Raw genomic sequence first — 23,048 nt, 5'->3', positions numbered from 1 at the left:
TTCCCTTTTCAGAAGGAGGAAGTTGGTATCAGATTGCCATTTCTCATATCACAGACAATCTGACAAAGTTTGGCTAAACCACAAGGAATATGATTTCAAATTTCCCCTTCCCTCTACAATTGATTTTTAAAAACACCAGATGACATCATCATCTATGTATGCATGCACACAAGGGTTTAGAAGCAAAATGACTGATCTACAATAAATGGCCTGATCTTCAAATGATCAGTCTTGAGAAGTAATCCCACCAGATCACAGACAATTTTTTTCAGTACATTTCTGCAGCTTTTGTAGTTTAGACTTTTTGCAAGGTCAGATACTTTGGAGTTCGATAAACTGAACACGATATTCTTTCTTCTACTTCTTCTTTTTTTTTTTTTGTCATGGCTACTACTAAAAACACTGATCAATTCAGTGCTTAATTACTTCAATGTAGGGCAATTTGTCTTTATCAAATCAATTGCAAACTAAACATGATTCATGATGAGCTTCAGCTCTTTTTTTTTTTCGAAGATAAATTTTCATTTACCAAAGGTAAAAATGGTCTGCAAACCACAACATGAACAGATATTAAAGATGACAGTAAATCAAGGTTTTTACCAGTAAGTCCTTCAATTAAGTGATATAACCTTTAAGCTCTGGATTTCTGCCAATTTTGAAAACTTTAGTACCATATGTGTTGTCTATCTTGAATACACAAGTCTGACATTCCCTCAACTACTGTAATAAATCATAAAATGTCTTTCATATTCCTCTAATCATGGTGAGAAAGCATAGCTTAGCAGGTGTCCAAACTAAAATGGGTTTTGCACACATCAAAGTAGCAACATATTCACTCTTCTTTGATTGTTTTTATTTCATTCCAATAAGCCAACATGGGCTAATAACCCTGAATTCTGCAGAAGGGCTCGTACAGCAAACTCTGCGTACATCACTGCTCATCGGACCCTAAAAACAAACCCTCCACGATCCACTAGACACTCTGCACTAATCCCTTAACACTCTTCCCAATATCAAGCTGCGGTCTCAAGCCAACATCTCTGGCTGCCTATACAGACTGATTCCTTTCCCAACAAGTCCCACACAAAAGGGACTTAGAACTACCCCCAGTATATCCCCGTTATCCAAAATCATGTTCCACTTTAAAGACACGATAAAGAAGGTTTGCGAAAACCCATTGTAGAGCAATGGCTCAGGGGGGAAGATGAAAACCACGCTCATAAAAGCCTATTGATTTCTCTGCATCTTTTCACATGCAAATTACATCCCCCTAGGCAAAGAATGAAGCAAGAAGTAAGAGAAAAGAAAGAGAGAGAGGGAGAAAAAAAATGAGCTTGTAAAAACAGCTGCAGGCCTTATTAGCCCAGGCAGGCATGGATGGTGTGTGTTTGATTAGCAGGGCTGCTGCAAAGGGTTGTAACTGTGTGCCTATTGGAGAGTTTGGCCTTGCCCAAGATTGTCATTACTGGGGATATATTGGTAATGAGTTTAATTTCATTGCACTATGTCTTTATACTTATTATTTTGAGCTAACATCTGCACCTGGTCTCTGATTTGGCCTAAACCAATTGTATAATATACTTTTTTTTTCTGTGTTTTCTCTTCTTTTTTTTTTTCTTTTTTTTTTGGGGGGGGGGAGGGATTAAGATGAAAACACTAATAGATTGCAAAATTCCTTTTCCACATTACAGTCTTAAGAAAGTAAGAACACAATTTAGGCCCTATCACTAAACATTGTCTCAAAACAAGAGTGTAGATTAAGGATACTTTGAACTCGGCAAAAAAATTGTTCAGAAACTATATTTGGCAATATAAAGTTATTGGCATGATTATACACTGTATTTCAATATCAAATCACACAAATATAATCACACAATAAACACACACACACACGTGTACACAAACATGCACTGTATACACTATACTATATGTACGCTGGATACTTTGCGAGGTTTACCAGTATATTCTTGCTTATTTTGCATGTTGGGCGCTATTCGAGAATTTAAAAACAATTGAAAATATTAACTCTGATCACGACATGAATGTGAAGTGAATGCATACATTTCTTCATTCAGACTGTTCTCCACAATCGTAAATCTAACCACTCGAAAAATTGTCAGGAAGTCCCAATTTGTGAAAAATTAGACTCACTAGATATATGGCATATGCAGCAATTATGCATTACAGTGACATTCTACAGGCTCAGCAAGACTGAAGTGTTAGACATTGTCTTTGAAAATATTCAGACTGTCATTCTCAAACGTTAAAGGGAATGTACAGTACTGGTTGAGGTAAGGATTCATGTTTTGAACATTCCTAAGTGAGATAATGAAAAGCCTCTTATAAAGGTATGAAAGAGCATGTAATTCTAAGAAGGATTCAACGTTTATTTGATGAAAATTGGTTTTCAAATGGCTGAGATATCCCAAAAAGTGCTAATAATAAAAGGCGACATGCCCCAACTTTATCAGTATCTCTTTGTTTCACCTTGTTTTGGGATATCTCAGCCATTTCAAAAAAGATTCTCATCGAATAAACTTTTGATACCCCTTAGAACTGCATGCTCTTTGACATCTCATAGAGTGGTTTCTGAATATCTCACAAAACGTTAAAAGCTACTACATCTTCACCTGACCAGAACTGTACACTACATTGTAAGTTCTCTTGGACAAGAGTGAAAGCAATGGGAGTCCAAACGTATTGTTACCTATAACAACAGATGCTTCAAATAAAATACTGAGAAATGCTTTCACAAACCGTAACCAAGTGTTCTTGAGAGGACTGCTGGAAAGCTCATCAGATCTCACATTACAGAGCTAACTGAAATTGTGAGTTTCCTTGTTTCTGTTTTCTCTTATCGCAGCTCACGCGACACATGACGATGTCAGGACAAATTATGTCTCAAAGGGCAAACTACACACGAAAATTTTTGTTTTGTTGCTGAAGCCACTACACTATATAGGAACTCTTTGCCAAATACATTTTGACACATGTAGACCATAGATTCACAATCATAATCAGTGATGAACAATTTGGTATTCTATTGCCACTGGGGAGCACTATCACGATTTCATTGTGATCATAGCAAGCTCTGGCTCTTGCTTTTCTGTTCTCATCTTACCAGAAAGCAGACTTTTTGACCCAGCTGTCATATGAAATGTTCTTTGCAGTACTTAGGGGTTTGTAGGAGTCTTATTTCATTTTGATATTTGAATACTCTATAACCTGAAACATATTAAAGTAACATACATGTATCAGAATGTATGCAAATTCTTTTTACATTGGTAAGACTTTTTCTGAAGGAGCCATAACAGAATTAAAATGAAAACACCTGGCTTCTCGCACATCACTAATTATAAATAAAAGTATTCATCATTATTACACCCATTCTTTCAACAGAAAGTGTATGTTTATTTGTAAACCTTCAAAACTCTTCTGACCCAGCTATGAGCAGGAAATCAACCAGACTGTCAGTTTTACTATCAAATACCATAAATAATTTGCTTTTCCTTCGCTTTCTTCGAGTTGAATAAAACACTGCATAGAGGAGAATCAAATCAAGCATTTCACATGGTGAAAGTACCAAAGGTATCATTCCAAGCACACATTCGATAAAACAGTCTGCAGAATTTTTCAGTGCAAAAGTTTATCAACTACAGTGTTTGGGTAAAACGGGATATGACTGGTTACAGCAGTCATCATCTCGCGAACACATTTTCTTTCCTTTTGGTGCTTTTTTTTTGTCTAGTTTCATATTTTGCAAGATATGGTCATTCATCAGTATCTAGAGACCTATCAGAAGAAAAGTATCTTTGAATACTTGCATTACATTGAAAAGACAAGCTAGAGATTTCTCCTGTTCATGGTAGTGTTTTTTAACAAATTCAGTGGAGCATGTTAACAACCGGATCTTGTGCTTGTACGAGTTCTTGAACAAAACAAAAAAAGCTCGAAGAAGGGGTTAACACTAGGAGATGCCCCTAACAAAATGTAGATGACAATGACAATATATGACGCAAATGCAATCAATGTCCAGTGTTCCATTCCACTGCCCTTCTAGGCACAGCGATGTAAATACTGTGTCACACTATACGCACACATTTCTTTCAGGATAAAGCTGTTGAAATTAATTGAATCCTTTAAAGGGGCCAGTTAGCATTCAGATAATTGGCATTGTCTGTTCTCTCTGTTCTGAATGACCACTGCATTCATGTTTGAAAAAACAAGCAATACTCTTGCAAAGCTTGGCTTACACAACTTTAATTTAATATAATTCACTTGGAAGTATTCAATGAGCTGAGAAGCTTTCACTGGTGAGACTATACTTAGCTTTTATAGAAAGATTTTAAACATTAAGGATTTGGTAAATACAACTGTAAAAGAGATGCGGACTTTTTTAAAACTTTTATCGTGCAATGAAATACCATCATATTCATCTTTGAATTGTATAGTACTGATGTGAAAAAACAACAACAACACAACACACTAACTTGGGGCATCCCCTAGCTCTCAAAATATCCAAACGTAACAGAATTTCTTTAATCTTAATTTAAGGAAAATAAAACATGATATCCTCACTTCCAACAAGAGCCACCAAATAAAGTAATAAGCCAGTTCAGAAATTCACTTTGCGCATGAGAAGAAAAGGGTAATTTGTACCAACAGGCATGTTGGTTTTTAAATTCACTGAGGTTGGATATTGTCTCCAGTCGTAATGCCTGACACATTGCGACCAGATATGACACAGCTGACAGAGTGATTAAAAAAGTTTTGTAATACATCAATGATATAACTTTACCAATCATTATTCTGCACAATGTACTCAAGGCTAGTACAGCGGGCACAATTAAACACTTCTCACCACAATCAGATTCATTGCCGTCGTAGAGCACCTCTCCTTGTTGCGGTTGCCAAACTAAACTCAATTCCAAGTTCAAGGCCCTCAACTGGCAAAACACTTCCCAGGGAATAGATAAATCTACATACACCACCACCATTGCTCGCTGACAAAGTCTGCTCAAACACCGGACAATCTGTCCTCTCTCGTGAGATTTCGTGCAAAGAGTCTTCTTTCTTCAAAGCCAAGCGGTATGAGTGGTGAACAGCAAACCTCTGCACAAAGTTCACCAAGAATGCCCAATTACAGCCAGAATTAAAATGCAATTAAAGTCTCTCCCTTTAGTCCCACGTACAGTAAATGGCGAGCTTGGTATAAAAACAGGCACAAATGGCAACTAAGCCTATTTTGTGAAGTCCTCCTCCTCCTCCTGCTTATATTTCAGTGTGCTGCCTGGCCAAGAAATAAATTGTCGCTCCACTAGACAATTACATCCTGAAAAACTGTTCCATGATTTCTGCACTTTTTTTTTTTTAGTTCATGACTGATCCTGACATATATCTAGGACAAAAAAAGGGTGAATAATCCACTGGTAATTGACAATTCATGTGCCTCCCTCCTCCCAGTCCCACATCTGTTAGAAATTGTCGGTACAACTAATAGGGAGAGAGTTGTTCATAATTGGATGCATACATGGGCTGCGGGGCTGGAAATATGACTGATCATGAAGTCATGCATATTATTTGAAATGGCAAAGAAAATTATACAGTGCCTGCCTTCTGCTCATCATTCACTAAATTTCAATGCAATTATATCTGACAATGAAGCCAATCTAGTGAACTTGGTACCATGACAAACGCCAGGCAAGTAAGCACCATGGTTTCCTAATTTTCCAGCTGTCTTTAAATGGCAGATTAGCACATTAACACACCAAACTGACTCACTAGTCACAGCATGAATGTTGAACTGTTTCTTTTATTTTTTCAGTCTAAAAGTGTGTTAGAATTAACATAATTTACAAAAAGTTTGGAGTGATAGCATTTAAAGGGACAGTACAGTATTGGTGGAAATGAAAATTGGGCTTTTAACTTTTTGCAAGATACCAAGAAAACACTTATGATAAAGTACAGAGCATACCATTTCAAAAGGAATTCAAAGTTTATTTGATGAAAATCGGGTTTGGAATGACTGAAACATCCAAAAACAAAGTAAAACAAAGCGATCGTAATAAAGTGTGGGTCCCACACTTTATAAGAATCACTCTTTCTTGGATATCTCAGCCATTTTAAAACCAATGTTTATCAAATAAACCTTGAATTCCTCGTAGAATTACATGCTCTTTCATATTTCATAAGAGGTTTCTCATTATCTCACCAAAAAAGTTAGAAACTTGAAATTAGGTCTCAACCAAAACTGTACGATCCCTTTAAAATGTAAATTTACCATTTAAGTTTTTTGAGTAACAGGCTCATGAAGGGACCTTTACATACTTGCAGCCCTGTCAGCACATGTCTGCACACAAAGTCGATAGGATTTCAAAATGGTGGTACTGAAAGGCTTAATGAAGAAAGCAACCAGACAAAACCTCCAACTCATCACATTATGAGTGAGCATGACTAACTTGTCATTCCAACCAAAAACCTTTTGATTCACACACAATCCAGTGCTGCAAAGAAATTACATTGTAATAACAACCAAAAGGGCTACAGTGACAGAAGACATGAACAACATGTTTTGCCACTAATCACGCGCTGAAAGTTTTCGAGCCATACAGCCGTACATTTCCTCTTCCCACTCCAACAAGAAGAAAACAAGACACAACTATCACTCACATGTGCCATCATTAAAATTATGACAATTATACGTAACCCACATTCAGAGAGATTATAATATTCTAAATATCCGCACTTCGGATTGCCAAAGGACTTTCACTTTCATTTTCGACACCTGTGATCAAGCCAGGTATACTGAAAACATCAGGAAATGTGATTAAACACCCGCAACAGCTGCAAAATAAACTTGCTGTGAAATCATATTTTGCTGTGAAATGATCTTCCTTGGTAAAAGAAATGCTTCCTAATTGAATGCTATACAAATATATTCAAACTGTGATGACAAATTATCTGTTGTATGTACAATGTACATGCAGTAATCATGATGTACTCCGAATATAGATTTCTGTACATTCATTGAACAATTAAGCATACTTGCAGGCATTTGCTTCCCTAAAATGTGATAAGAAAAAAAAAAAACAACAACAACAACAAACTTTGTAACAAATTTAAGGCATACATAAAATCTAGCCATATTATGAGACTGGATTTAATTCTCCCAATCTCGATTGAACAAATATATTTATAAGCAGGCAAGATGAAAAATTAAACTGCAGAGTAATTGACAGCCGTTCTGTCAAAATGCATCCCCAGGCAAAAACGAGAAAAAAGTTACCTGTCTGAGAGAGGTACATTGTAATAATAAGTATTCATAATGTATAATCTACACTGTACCTGTCATGGGTATTATGTACTGAAGGCAAGACACACTCGTAACGATCCTACACAAAGCACACTCATGTATGCATACATTCACATGCTCATACACTTGACATTGCAATCCACTTAACACACACACAGATATTGTATGCATACACAGGGGGTGTAGCACAACTAAACAAAACAGTGATACATCCCACCACACTCATTCTGCACACACAGCATGGGGGCAGGGCGATACACCTGCTCTGTTTGTGGTTGTATACCTCCGCTGCCATGGCAACCCTTTCTGACCTCCATTGCGCTGCCTGCAGTCATTGTTGCCTCCTACTCGCCGGCAGCATGGCTTTGCTCCGCTGGGCCCATACAGCAAACCTGAACACTGAATTCTGATGGAAAGAAAATGTCTATTCAAACGCCCTCTCGGTACGATCGTGATCACACCAGGAAGAAGTCGAGGTTGAAACCCAATCCTGTTTCACACACTGCTGAGTAGTTTTCCCTCCCCCAGCCAGAGTCCATGACGTATCTTTTTGTCCCTTCCAGTCACCATAGCCACATACATAAGAATCAGATGCCGTACGTATCGAAATGGATGCACTTTCTTTCTCCCTCCGACAGCGATCTAGGAACCACTGGGAAATTCAAGCAGGTGCTATTATTATAGTCAACAGCAGTTAAGCGCTATGCAAAATTCATAGTCTGTGCTTGTCACAACAAAAACACAAGTGCGATTGGAAGGCTGGTTGCATACGTTATGAAGAGTGGAGATTCTCTGTGTTTCTGTCTGTAAGGAAGTAAGTGTTCTGCTGTTTACGAGAGGTGTCTGCCTGCGTTTTTTCCAAGTGTGAAGGGTGAGGATTTTCTTGCATGTATGCGCTCCCCCGAGAGTACAAGGGGGTTAAGGTGAACTTGATCCAGTTTCTTGTTCAGATGGCTGAGTGGATACATTTATCACGCTATGTATGTGAGCATCTGCATTTATAGTCATGGATCTTTTTTTTCTAAATTACCTGTCACTTCCTTGCTCAATTAGTCAGCGCTTCATCACTTCCAAGCACAAAAAATGAAAGAGATGAGTTGATTTTATTCTGTCTGTGAGATGCTGCAGATTATTCAAATATAATCTCTGAGATGATAACAAATGGTTCAGAAGACTGATACACCTTCATCCAGTTCTCAAGGATTCTCTGGGAACTGATTTCTGCATCAGTTACTAGCTTGATTGACCAGCCATTCAACTGCTGTTTCAAAAATATGCCCAGATGCATGGCATGATGCATTCAAACAAGGACGACAGGAATCCGATCCAGCTAAAATCAGGACAAAATGAAACAAATTAAGGAGGAAAGCTCCACAGATGAGTAAAATCACAAAATTCAAGCTGTATGCCAAGGTGACAACGATCCACAGCCAGGTTCAAGCTGATGGTGATTTCATTGGAAAACAACGTACAATTGTACATTACATCATTTTCCTTTTTAAGAGTATCAGAGGTGAAAGGTCATATCACTGCTCACATGACAAAAATATCATTGTTCATTCCACTTGTCATCAAATCCACATGACAAATGAAATTCTCTCCATTAAAATATCCATCTCGGTCAGTTCGACTCCATGTAGGGGTAACATGAGAATATTCCAGATTAGTTCCAAAGTTGGCAAATGCCGATATCTTCTTTCTCTTCGACAACATGCACAGGACGAACACATACATTAGACTCCTGAAGATATGGAGACTTCTCTGATCAAACTGAAGATGCTTCAAAATGTACCACAGAATACAACTCTTTCTGCAACAGATGTAGCACACATTATACTGTTGGCTCTAATCTTCTGATGGCAAGTGCGAGTTTCAGACTTCTGTCATGGATAACCAAGAATAAGTTGACTTGAAGCATGATATGTCCATCTAGAAACCATCTCAAGAATGATGTCTGCACAAGTCAGTATCAAGGAAGCAAATAAGAAATTAAAAAAGAGAGAAAAAAAAACCAAGGTGTGGTGTTCCAGCTCACAAAGAAAGATGCATCTTTACCCCTTGTGGAGAACAGTGTCTGTCTGACCAAATGCTTCCAAATTGCACATCTGTGGCCCCGAAAACAGAAGGCATGCTGCTTTCCAATCACTCCGGAGCAGCCGACACTGGAAGCAAACAAAGCCAATCACCCAATGCGCGTCGGTAATCGCCTATCCAGATTGCCAAATTGGTACCGGTTGTAAAAATCGACTCCATGACACTATTCCAATACAACCATGAGATGATGACAGCCACAGATGTGGTGGGGGGAAAAAAATGTGAGCACATCTGATGAAGCAAGCTTCAGAACTGTGTATTGCCGCGTCCGAGGTTTGGCGCCATCACAACCTGTGACAGATCCACTGTTTGCTCCATAAATTAACATTCGCGCTCAAATTGATAGTATCCAACACAAACTGACATTCACCCAGACCAAAATGAATGATTGCAAGTCCTGTGATCCCTATGCGCGCTGCCCAAGTTTTCCTACAATGATGCTAAAAAGCTCAAACAATATGAAATGTGAGTTTGCACGTTAAATCATACAGCACCCTGAGAGTTCCAGATCTCTGAAGACTTGCTCTTCATGGTTCACATGATAAAGATGCCAGGTCCAGAAATTGATATTAGCATCTAAATGGAGAAACAAAAATCCATAAATCCTCTTTTATCTTTAATCCACGGGAAATGGTACAGGTGTGAGGTGGTCACTTTGCACAAAGTAGGTCACCGACTGACCACTAGAGAAAGAATCCGAATGGAGACTTGAATGACCACTGGAGAGCGAGATCACCATCATCTGAGCAGACGACTGACCACTACAAAGAGATGATGATGATGATAATGATGATGATATCCCTGCAGATCACTAATGAGGTTTATCACTCAAGACATGATATCGCTTCAAAGTTCCTGGTTGCTTCACAAGATGTAGAATTAAGTCTGCTTCAGGTAAAAGCTCCTTCTTATATAGTGAGCCACATCTCATCATGCCCATATCCTCCTTGCAGCGCTATCAGCATGCAGCCATTAATGACCATAAACTTCAATCAATTGAAGACGCTGGACAAGTTTCACTGCACACTTGATCAACGGATAATCTCTGCGCTCGGCGTTCTACGTCACGTAGAACACACTCCCCTCTCTCTCACGTAGGTTCCTATACCAACTCTATTAATTAGTGGAGGCAAACTACTGCCCCATGTGTGAGATATTTTCGCGGGTGAGATAATCTTATCTTCGCCCACATTGGTAAATAGTTTGTGGCCATAAATTCTATGCATTCTTTTATAGAGGGGGACAGTTAGTGATTCCAAACGTCCAGCCAAGGGTCTTCGTCAGACTTGAGTGGAGTTTGGGCCTTTCATCGTACAGCCCGTTTTCCTTTTTCTTCATCTTCTTCTTTGGACTGTTGCCCAACAGCAGAGGAGAGTTAAGGGATGAAAGAATGGGATTAGCCATTTAAATACTCCAGGAACAGAAAAGGGACAGGAGATTAGGAGTGAAAATTCCCTATTGGTTCACGCATTCCTGGACTAATGATGCAGTAAGATCAGTGACTGTGAAGAGAAATTTACTGCATATCATCGTAACCAAAAACCTCTCAGCCATTTTCCAGTCAGCCCCTGTATTTAGTGTGAATATCAGCAAGGAGTATCACTGTGAGAAAAGGATTATATTGTGTTCAATTATTTTTGGGTTGTAAATTCCAGAAAACTCCTTGGTTACTGGTCAAAGAAGATGCATCTAGATGTATGCAAAGTCCAATTTGAAGTAGGAACACAGGTATTCCTGTACAACTATATAATCTGACCTTTGATGCCATAACTAGGTCAGGCACACTATTGAAAATGTTCTCAATAAAACCTGCATGATCTACCTCTGATGACTACTCCCATAGTTCAGCATTATAGTATCACCATACACGGCCACAATATCAGACAAACTCTAAGTCTAATGGTCACTTACAAAATAATGTAGAGTTCAGCATTTTTTTTTTCTGTTAATGGCAATTTTGTGGACATTCTCAGAGTTAATTTGTCAAAGCTGTTGCCATTTTCATTTTGTGTGAAATGGAATAATCAAAGCTTTGGTATTCAGTTTATAGACTGACTAAATAGACAAATTTCAGTGGGTTTCACATCTGTTGTAAAATGTGTTCAGTGGTTTATATAAAAAGACAGTTTTCTGTTCCAGTCCTTTGACTATGCTCAATGTCAATCATTCAGAAGTAGAAGCTACTCAATTCAGAGCCTCACTAAATTATAAGTCCTACAATATTATGGGGTGATTTTTCTGTTGTCAAATAAAAACAAAACAAAACATGGAAAACATCTATTAATAAACTTAGTAGTCCCACTCAAACACATCAGAGTGCATCATTGAGCTAGTAATATTGTCATCTTGATGACATGTTAATGCTCTTGTTTAACAGTTTTATGAGAAAATGCAAGTCAGAGCACACTATATTATCACAGATTACAATGCAATCCTAAAGCAGCATTCCAATGTGTGTGTTTTATGTTTAAGTAGCATCATACTTTGTACTTTGGCCCAAGGTAAATGGCTGGCATTGTTGTTACTATGTTGTAAACTTAAAATGGTATGCTATTGATGCTCATACTGTAAATTGTTACATGAAAAAAAAATGCAAGTCAAGGCATGCAATTTCATTAACCTGCTGAGGACGGACTGATTTTGCCACAACACGCATTTCTCATAGACACCTGCCCGAGTGTACTCAGGACTCATCCTCAACGGGTTAAAGGACAAGTTCACCTTCACAGACATGTGGGTTGAGTGAATGCAGCGATATTAGTAGAGAGTGAGAGTGAGAGTTTGAGGAAATTTGGACAATCCGTTCAAAAATTATGAATATTTGAAGTTTCTGCTCAGTCATGGCTGGATGAAAAGACTACTATAGCTTGTGATGTCGCATTATGTGTACAACAATATAAAGAAAGAATAAAGAAAATTCAACATATTTCCATTTTTCTCGCATAACAAAAAAACACTCGACTTCTCTCTTTCAAAAGGCAGGGGAAATAATATTACCCTTAACATACGTCAGTAACAAGTCAAAGAAATGTGCACTTTATAAAAAAAGTAAAGTTTTGTGAAATTCTCTTTTCATTTTCCTTATGATTTATATCGTTGTATGCATGTGACATCATACACTGTAGTAGTCTTCTCACCCAGAAGTGACCGCGCAGATACTTAAAAAAAGCAGAACTTTTGAACGGATTGTCTGATTTTCCTCAAACTTTCACTGATGTGTTCTACTAATATTGCTGCATTCTCTTAATCCTTATTGTATATGAAGGTGGACTTGTCCTTTAACAGTCATCCCAATTCGTATTCTGACAGTCTTGCAACTGTACAGGTGTACTTTGTACCTTGGCCTGTGGCAAAATTGTGTCACATTCTACATGAAGCTCTTTAATAAAATAAAACAAACAAACAAACAAACATCTGGTTAACTTTGGGATCAACGTCCAACATACCTGGAAGTCATACATCACATTGCGCAGGTAGGCAAACAAAGATATAGTTCTATTAGTCACATGCTCCATGTTTATTTACATACTCTACATGCACGAGTGTGCTCTCGAGAAGTGTTTGGTGTTGTCATGGTAACAAGCATCGTGGCTCAAACAAGCGTTACTCTCCATGAGGTATTCAAACTCAGTCAATGGGAATTAACCAAAATCAAAATGATCAATCTTCTTAAAATTGTTCTTCAAAGTACATTGTACATTGTATCCATCTCAATTATTTCAAGTTGATAAAAATGGATACCAGTATTAAGTTTTTGCATCCAATTTTTAACATATATATTTGTTAAATGTGTATAATTGAGACATTTAAATCAAATATTTGCTCATGATATAGCCCAGTGCAGTAATCATTCAAAGAGGCCACTTCTGCTTGTACATGGTGTATATTCAAATTCTATGCATGCTTTGTTGACAAGGATTGCCTTAACGAACACAAAGCTTATCGGGGACTTGCCCTTACCTACAGTACATGTAGCTACAACTAATAGATTTTATGCTTTAAAGTAAATTGCTGCCTAGAGACTATTGGAGGGGCCCCAAGCAGGCTAATAAATTGGTTCATTACTAAAGGCTGTCCAGGAAAAGAAACATCTATGAACTTTGACACACTGCAGAAACAGTCCATTAAAGTCCAGATTGTAGAACATCAAGGTACCGGTACCCTTTCCTAATCTCCATAACAAGACTGAAGCAAGCAGTCAAATCACGTATCTACTTTTAACAAACCAGAAGAACTTGGGCAAAACCAGAAGAAAAGGAACTACAATTTTAAGGCAATTGTCATATCTACTACATATGTGTCAGTGAAACAATGATACAGCTCTTAAGGCTACCATGGGTACTCTTCCTATTTTGCTTATATTGTTGTATTCATGGCACTCCTGCTCAGAAACCATTTTGAATAGGGAAATAAGGGGAATAATATCTGCTGACAATTTGTCACTTGGCAGGTAAATTGCAGGCATGGACATTATACGAAATATCGGTTCTTTCTGGTTCTGCTGGGCAAATAAATAATTAGTCTGATATCTGGAAGCAAGAACATGCATAGTGTGACCTATCACAGATCCACTATCCACGAAAGTCATAACACAAAGTTCAGCAAAGTTATTACAAACTGCAGCAATCTACTCGATGTCTGCCTATGGTACAAAGGCTACCCACTTGAATACAAATAGTATGCACTTTATACAGTGTTTTCAGATGGCAACACAAAGCAATAAAGTGGAGGTGTTGTTCAAAAGAAATGGTACAAAATGGTAAGTTGCCAATAATGTGGTAAGGTATGAGGAACCACTGTTTCTGTCCGGCTTCCCACACATGCACAATGATGTTGATTGGAATGATTGCATTACATGAATGCCCCCTCACTGACAACAGCTTCACAAGCTCACACAAAAATCAATCACTGAATGCACACTCACACATTTTTTTATATCAGTTACTACTGTACGTACAATTGTAGCTCAAGTAGGGGTCCCCCCACACTGAGCACATGTAACGCAAGAGTGCGAGACACAATTTGCACAACCCAAGATGAAGAAAAGAGCCTAAACCCCGTAACTGTCCTCCATTCATCCCTCGAAGGGGATCAATAATTTACAAGGTCTTCTACGATGCAGGTGAGTGGGAGCATGATATCTGAGAAAACAAGTACTAATTAAAAGTATCGAATAGCGTGCATGCATATAGATCGGTTATCTGTGCATTAAATGCAGGTGAAAGGTTGTGAGGTCATGTGCATACAGGAAACATAGTGAGACCTTGTAGGATTAGGGATGAATGTGATGATTAATGTGATAGTCATCACCTTGAGGCCCTATTGTGTACATGGCATCAAAGACTCTGTTTGACAAAGTTTTCTCACATGAAAAATATGAGCTATGTGGTCCTCCATGCTGCTAGTATCTTTGTTAAAGTATTGTGCAAAATACATAAATTAGTACCACTGAAAAGGAATGCTTGATGCTTTAAAGAATACAGTGTATGTAAAAATCTGCAATTTATGTCTATGACTACAGTTGTAAATTCACTATTATACTCAATTAGTCTTGCCGTCAAAAGCGATGTACTGGTAATGAACTACATGGTACAATATTGCATCTGAACAGTGAATACGACATAAAGATTAGCATAGTGATCTTGGTCACAGATTCTTGATGGTAACAGCAGAATTTTCACAATTTTTGTGTGCCAAATGAGTACCGTACTTCTAATGCATTAGTACCATCTTTACACAAAACAAACTGTAACTTTTGACAGTTTTGCATGAACTGCACAAATCCCCCCTCCCCCCCCCCCCAAAAAAAAAAAAGTTGCTTGGAAAACTTTTGTGCCAGAAGTGAGTTGATATCATACCCATAGCAATTACAACTGACACATGTAAACTGGATTCAAAATACTAAAAAGTAAAGTTGATTACTTGTTATAACACCAAAGATGGAAAAAAAAGTTATTGCATTAATTCATTGATCAATAAGCAAGTGTCAATTGTTCTTGAACAGAAATGCACACAAGCAATCCTAATGATTTGAATGGCAAATTGCTACTCCAGTATCATTTTGAGTCACATGTTACTTTAAACATCAAATGGATGGGAAACGCAGTGGCCCAAATGAGAGAGAGAGAGAAAAAAAAAAAGAGAACAAGTCATTTGCTAAAAACCAAAGCAGATTTTAATATTAATTTGAATATTAGTTAACATTAAATGTTGGTACTAGTCATAAACTATTCTATTCCTGTAGAGCTTGCTTCATGTGGGACAGAAAAACACACATATCTCACGTACCGAACCTCCTGTATTCCAGCCGGACTGCCATGTGGTTGATGAACACTGCCATGGTGGTGTCACATGCACAGATTTTTACAAAATGATTATATCCAAACTTGCCCTTCTGAAATCCTCATGCCCGAACGGTAGACTCAACATGTGGCAAATAGCAGCTTACGTCAGGAACAGCTCTGACAATCAATGTATCCCATTTGGAACGTCATCATATCATCATATGATGCGTTGAGCTTGTATTAGATAGTAATGCCCAACGCGGTTACTGTACGGTGGAAAAACGCTGAAGATTATGGGAAGCCCATATGGGCAACAAGTAATGTCGCAACAACGGGATTAAGCAGCAAGTGTTTGGAAGTTGACTAACTCCCTCGACAACAGTGAGCAGTGAGTGTGTTTCGGCTTCGCAACCCAACCGCTAATCGCCAACGATCTACGCTGTATGATTGGGCAGGAAATCATCGACGTCTGCACTAATGACCCTTACAATCCAACCCCTTGCCCCCCTCTTGGGCATCGACAGGAATGAGGAATTGTGGACAGTGGAGAGTGTAAGAAATTCATTTTTAACAAAAGTATGACATAGATAGGGTACCCTCGAGCATGATCATATTAAAAGAATCACTAGAACCTTTCAAATCTCACTGAATGATTCAAAATGGAGCAAGATCTCCCTCCTACGCCAGTTTTCCCAGCTCTATGAACTCTCTCATTTCCATTTGAGATCACTCCATCAATAACTTTTCAGAGTTACTCCAGACAACAAATTCATTGAATGAGCAATACTTCGCTGCATAATACTTTGTTGAAAGCATCAGTGTAGTTTGATGACAAGACAAGACTGTTCTTAGCAAAACTGTTTGCACATGTTCTCAGTGATTCAACTTGAAAACAGAAATCCTGAAGGTGTCTGGAGAGCCTATCATGAGTTTTCATAAAAAGCAAATTTTCTTAAAATGTAGCTGTGTGAGATTAAAAGTATGTGGAATAATTTGCAAGTAATGTTCATGTTTATGTCCACATGATGCTTAAAGTTCTACGAGTGGGATTCCCCCCGGCTGATTGACAGAGAGCTATAACCCTGAGATATCTCATGGATAGTTTATCTTTGAGTTAATTTCAAGTTAGCTATCAAAGAGTGTGTCTACATGGTGCTTTTTTTAAACTAAGAGTTGATCCTTGAAGATAGCTATACTCGAGGTTAAGGATCACCGTCTGAGCATAAAAGTCACTTTGTCATTCATATTGCATACTTCATGGTTTAGATTAACTACAGAACAGTTGGTTTAAAGCGTTCTTTTTTTGAGACCGCAGCCTTTATATTTTTTTTTTCTTGCTGACTTGTTTCAAAATCAGTAAAAGGCAAAAATAAAAACTTTACAACTTGGTTTGGGTCAGAGTTTTCTGAACCCATAAAAGGTTCTTGTGATTTTTTTTTTTACACAATAATTGCAAACTGATTGATTATCAATACAAGCACAACTAATGCATCCAAAGTTCTTGAATTTATGACATCAGAATTAACACTTCATATCAATATTTCTATGATAATTCATAATACCATATCAAATCATATTCAAATGATAAAGCTAACATACAGTGTAATTGTTCATATTCTTGAACACTTAAAAAAACATCCATTATTTTCCCTGAAGGTAAACATCGCTATTGTATGAGTGTGTGTACTGCATGAGATGCCTGGATGTACCTGTGGCTTTATGCTTCACATTGTGATTCAGAGCACAACAGAAGCTGCCCTGAAATTTCAAGTTCACAGTATTTCAATAAACAATATCTTCTTTCCGTTTATGAATTGGATGCTGCATGTACACTTGTTTGTAGATGCACACATTCACATTCCTTCTTTCACAAGGCATTTTCAGCATTAAATGATAAAATAGTGACTTACTGCTTCAGAAATCCACAATCATTATAGGGGGATACAAATTTGGCTTAGAAGCACATGTGAAGCCATATTAAAGCAACAAGATGCATGCCAGGCACATGTATCTCGATGATTAGTTTATCAAACTGCAAAACTCCTCAGTGTAATTGGATGCCTGATCACATGAATGAGCTGCCAAGGCAACCCCCATACAACACTCTGAGGTGCATATTCTCGCCTAGATAGGATGACATAATTACTTGCCAACCACAGTATCACTATATGTGAGACATTACACACACACACACTCTCTCTCTCTCTCTCTCTCTCTCTTAGAGTCAAGTAGGGAGTCGATTGCAGGAAATCTTTTTATGAAGAGACTGGGACAAACGGGAACTTCTTAAATTGAGGGCAATTAGATGGGAATTGTTTTGCGTTGGCTAAATATAGAAACTGACGTACAGTTTTGCAAATGGGAAAGAAGGAGATTCATCAGAAGGAATCAGCACCACTCTCTCAAGTAATTCTGTGAAAGCTGTGTCCAGAAAAAAAAAAGACCTTCTATCACATTGACTACTGGATCACATAAGTTCCAGCAAAATCTGGGACGATTTTATGTAGATCTATCTGTTAGATGGCAAACAGTATATCACTTTATTCAGGACTCTGTCATCTATAAGAGTTATCTAACGGTATCATTTTTTTTAGGTGCACTTAAGAGAGCATGGTGAAATACACTGTAGCTTCAATCAACAAAGTAAGATCAAACAAACAACATGGTATAGATTGCATTAACATTAGACCTACTCCAGAAAATAAGAAAGTTATGGAATTCTAATATTTTGCATGTTTCCATGAGATTGTCATCTTTTCCTTCATTTGGCACAATGTGCCTGGTTGATACCGTTTAATAATGATTGCTAGTCACCTTAGGTGAACCATGAGGGGTCGGCACCATTTTGTTGATATCATTCGCTGACTATTAAAGGAACTAATCACCTTGGGTGAGCTACGAGGGGTCGGCACCATTCACCTGTTTTGAGGTGTGGGTATGTGGGTTGGACCGCTTCGCCAGGTCTTAGCTTTAGTTTTAGATACCATGCAGCATTGCTCAGCGAGACTTTAATGGCAATTGAACAAGAATGAATTGACTGCAAGGCAGATGCCATGATATGAAACAGTGATATTAAATATAAATATGATATTACAGTATATTATATTATTGTAGTAATCACATATCGATGAAAATGAGGTAATGATGTCATAGTCATACAAGTATACCACTAACCTTACATGATAATCATGACCAAAATATCCTATTGTCGGCATGAAATCAGAAAGTAAAACTGAATCATCCTTTGCACCAGAGTTGAGCCGTCTTGCAAAACCCTAGTGGTGATGATGACTTCTTGAAAATGAGTTGCATGTAAGCTATTCAGAAGATTACCTTTAAACAAAAGTTTCTGACTTTCAAGGAAGTTTCAGGCATGAACTAACAGAATATTAATATGACTTGACGATATCATTGCCTCTGGGAATTATTTGCACTATCATACACACGGTTGTACACACATATGGTTGCAACCAACATCACACCGTAGCAAAAACATGCAAAAGTTTGATATTCCACAACTTTCCAAGGTTTTTTTTTTCTTTATATTCTATTGATACTTCTCCCTTTCTGCTCATCTGATTTCATTACAGTTTTTGAATTTCACTGCCTGTGATTTTATTTTGTCTAATCATGGTCTACAAATGTAATAAAGGCAACTAGCACATGGCACTTTAAAGATGACTTTGGCCCAAAACTGGCTCTCTCTCTCCACTTTCATGACATACTTTTATTGACCGATGGGGTCAGTCAATTTTACCTCCTTGTAAAGGGCATTGAAAATGAGAATGACTTCCTGGCTTGTCTTGCTTCATTCTGTAAAGGTATCGCTTGTCCTGAGCGACCAAATATTGCAAAAGTGATCGTTTCAAACAACTGCCAGAGAGAAAGAGGATTTGTAAATTTGATAATGACGATAATCTCCAATAGTGGAATCTATCTGGCTATATAACACAATGTAAAGCATCATGACTTTGCAACAGTAGCGGAAGCATATAACAGGCTAGTGCTAAAATTCCTAAAGGGTCGGGTAGTGCAAGGGATTGCGCTTTCTTCCTTTACTCACTCATTTCTGATGAGTCATGATTAACAGTACACTGTGTCTCAAAATACACCTCAGAGATTTATGCCTAATGTACATCTACAGTACTGCTCCTCCTACTTTTAAACATTTTTGCGATAACTGAATTCCTGGATGAGTTGCTACTCTGTATAAAAAAGCAAGTGGGAAGGTATTCATAAAAAGACATATTGAAAGTTCTGTTTTGATAAAAAAAACAAAGCCCAAAGCGATGTGGATTGAGTAAAAGCAGCAACAGAACACATCAGTGAAAGTTTGAGGAAAATCAGACTATTGATTCAAAACTTACTGTATATGAATTCTTAAAGTTTTGGTGCTGTCATTGCTGGATTAGAAGACTACTGCAGTTCATGACATAATTTTGGACAACAATATAAAGCATTTTAGGAGAATCCCACAAAATCTCATTTTTCATGAAAAGCACACACTATACTGTTGACTGACATGCATTCAGGGTCATATTGCCCTGCTTTCTGAAAGACGTAAGTTGAGTACTCTTTCATTATGCTAGAAAAGTGAAAATACTGTAGGTTGAATTTTCTTTGAATTTCCTTTTTATTGTTGTCCATAATGATCTCATGTAGTGCAGTTGTCTCCTTGTCCAGCGATGCCACCAACACTTTAATAAGTCATAAATCTTTTGAATTGACTGTCCAATTTTGCTCAAACTTTCACTGATCATGTATTCTACTACTATTGCTGCTTTCACTCAATCCACACTTGTATTTGAGCTTTGGTTTCACTGAAAATTCACAGTTTTACAGGAAATCAACAAACAATACACAAACACACATACACACATACGTACACAATTAGCACTCCCACATCATTCCCCTTATCTGGTACACTAATTGGTATCATGATGAAAAAAAAAAATGTCTATGATATCAACTATGAAGATCTCAAAGCATCCATGCATCCATGGATGTATTCTCACTTTCTACAGAATAGATCCTTTCAGTGTGCTTGCACTGTATACCTAGATAGACATGTGATAACTTTGTGAGTATCACTAAAAATAAATGAAATATGGAAGTTGATCTACAGAAATGAATAAATTTATGCATAATTAACTGGAGTAAAAGCAGGTAAGTAAGCAACTATTAAACATGAGTATCAATGTGAGCCTTTAAAAGATCTCCCAACCAAATGTGTATGGAAAGCCTTCAGTTACCATAGTGAGAGGGACAACTGCTTACAGCTATTCCTGTCCTGTGAAACAGAGTCTTGGTGTTAAATCAATTGTAGAAGAGAAGGTGAGAGAGATTATCAAAGGGGATTTTAGGGCAGGGTGGTCCTGCAAGCAGATGGCTGCCATCATTCCTGGAGCCAGGTACAAAACTCACCTCTGTGGTTTCCCCTGTCTCTGCTCCTGGTCCTCTGATGGGTGTGGTCACTGGAGTACCTCCTCCCCTGGTGGTAGTCCGCCGGGGTGGAGTCAATAGACCTGGAGGACATCCCATCCGAGCTGTCTGCATAGCTGTGGTCTGTCCGACTATCGAGTAGAGCATCGGGGGATTCGTACGAGGTGTAGGACGGCGTATGCAAATTCTCTGCACTCCTGTACTGGCGTCTTGCCGGCTGACTGCTTCCACTCTGAAAGGGGGACTTTCGCGAACCCGAGTTCTCTCCCGAGTTCTCCTTGCTTCCTTTTTTCCACCTGGAGAGGCTTGGTGAGCGGAGGAGCTCGCCCATGCGGGCTCGATTCTTCTGAAGCCTTTCACGCACAGAGGGCGCCCTTTCCTCGCTGGAGGTTGGCACATCCTCGGAAGGGTATGCAGTCTGTGGGGAGGGTTGGGGTGGGGTTGGTTTCGGGGTTGGGTTTCGTGAACCCTTGCCCTCCGTGTCGGAGAGACTCTGCCTGCTTCGGTTCAGCAACATGTCTGCCGCCCGCCTCAGGCTGCGCCGTGTCCTTGAGCCGCGCGGTTTCATGGAAGAGGGGGGCTTGGGTTGGATAGCACCCCCGTCGCGCGGCGAGGGCGCACCCACCCCATTCTGTGTAACAGCGGCATGGCAGAGCTGGGCCGGTGTCACCGCACCGCCATCTGGGGTTCCGCTCGTGCTAAATTGGATTTCCTCATGATACGTCGTCACAGGATGGTGGCTGCCGTGACTGAAACCCGCCGAGCCAACGTAGCCATTCTGTGGGGCTCGCACGCTCCCTGCATGCTTGCCGTGTAGGTAGTCACTTTGATCATGTGGTCTCGAATAACCATGATTGTTGTTGAGCACTGGCTCTCCCTGGAAATGAAGAATTTGAAAGAAGAAATGAGCTCACCATTTATACAGGTACAATGTAGTTTCCATTTTGTGATTTAGGTACTCTACCATGATAAGGTCATAATTTCTGTCAGCTTTTTAAATGTGAAATCATTTTAGCATAAGAAAGTTTCAGTAAACACCATTCCACAGGACGTAAGTCCAAGAGGTTACATGCCCATGTTTACTGTTATACCACATATCATAACATGTTGCATTGACTGCATCAGTAGGGACCAAAATCAGTAATTGCCTTCCTTGAAGCTGGATTGATTAAAATGCTTCACTACTTTGTTTGTCTTATTCTTGGAAGCTTATAGACATGGTCAATAGCTCAAAATCAAACCAAACATAAGCACTTTGACACTCATTATAACCCTTTAGACTAAATAATTTTTGTCAGTTTCCACACAAGACATTGTAATGGCATCCACATTTATCTCTGCACTGACTTACAGATTCTCATGTCTAATGCTACAAATCCAAGAATTTGTAGCTTTGCTCAAGCAAAGCAAAGAAAAAAAAAGAAAGAAAAGATGTTTCCTTTCTTGTGCAGTCATAAGAAGTGTGTCATTAAAAGACAAAGAAATTGCTTTCCACAAAGTCAATCAGTTGCAATGAAAAACATCTTAACACATAAATGTCATTAATTTGAATAAATATGCAGTACCCGCTGCATGCTTTAAAGATTGGAACCAGTACTGGCTGTCCGATGAGAGCTTGGTGGTCTAGTGGATTATGAGATGCCTGTGTGGTGATCAGGAGGTCGTTAGTTTGAATCCAGCCCAAGAATGTATGCCCATGATTTTTATCATGGCTATTTCAGTAAAACACTGATTGAATCAGAGGTTATTTACGCCAATGTAGGGCGATTTGTCAATCAGTTGTAATCTGAGCCTAGTTTGTAGGTTTGTAATATAATGAGCATGATCTTGAAAGGTTTTCAACTCAATGGACCTTCCGTTACGTATGAAGTCCAAATTATATTTAAAGATATTGATCATATGTTGCTGAGTCTCTG

At 38.5% G+C, this 23,048-nt stretch overlaps 1 protein-coding gene across 1 annotated transcript in view; it reads right to left on the bottom strand.

Moving 5' to 3' along the window:
* Positions 1 to 23,048, bottom strand: part of LOC139729148 (uncharacterized) — a 95,061-nt gene that overhangs the window by 56,408 nt on the left and 15,605 nt on the right. The window contains exon 2 of the mRNA XM_071640077.1: positions 21,115 to 22,009. Coding sequence (XP_071496178.1) covers positions 21,115 to 22,009 — 895 coding nt within the window. The remainder of the gene's footprint in view (positions 1 to 21,114; positions 22,010 to 23,048) is intronic.

The sequence above is a fragment of the Diadema antillarum genome, unplaced genomic scaffold, assembly GCF_040938485.1.
Source record: "Diadema antillarum isolate AM-2024a unplaced genomic scaffold, OU_Dant_1.0 seq00000220_RagTag, whole genome shotgun sequence".
NCBI lineage: Eukaryota > Metazoa > Echinodermata > Echinoidea > Diadematoida > Diadematidae > Diadema > Diadema antillarum.
Note: the sequence above shows the minus strand (reverse complement) of the source record. Positions and strands in the feature narration are given on the sequence as shown.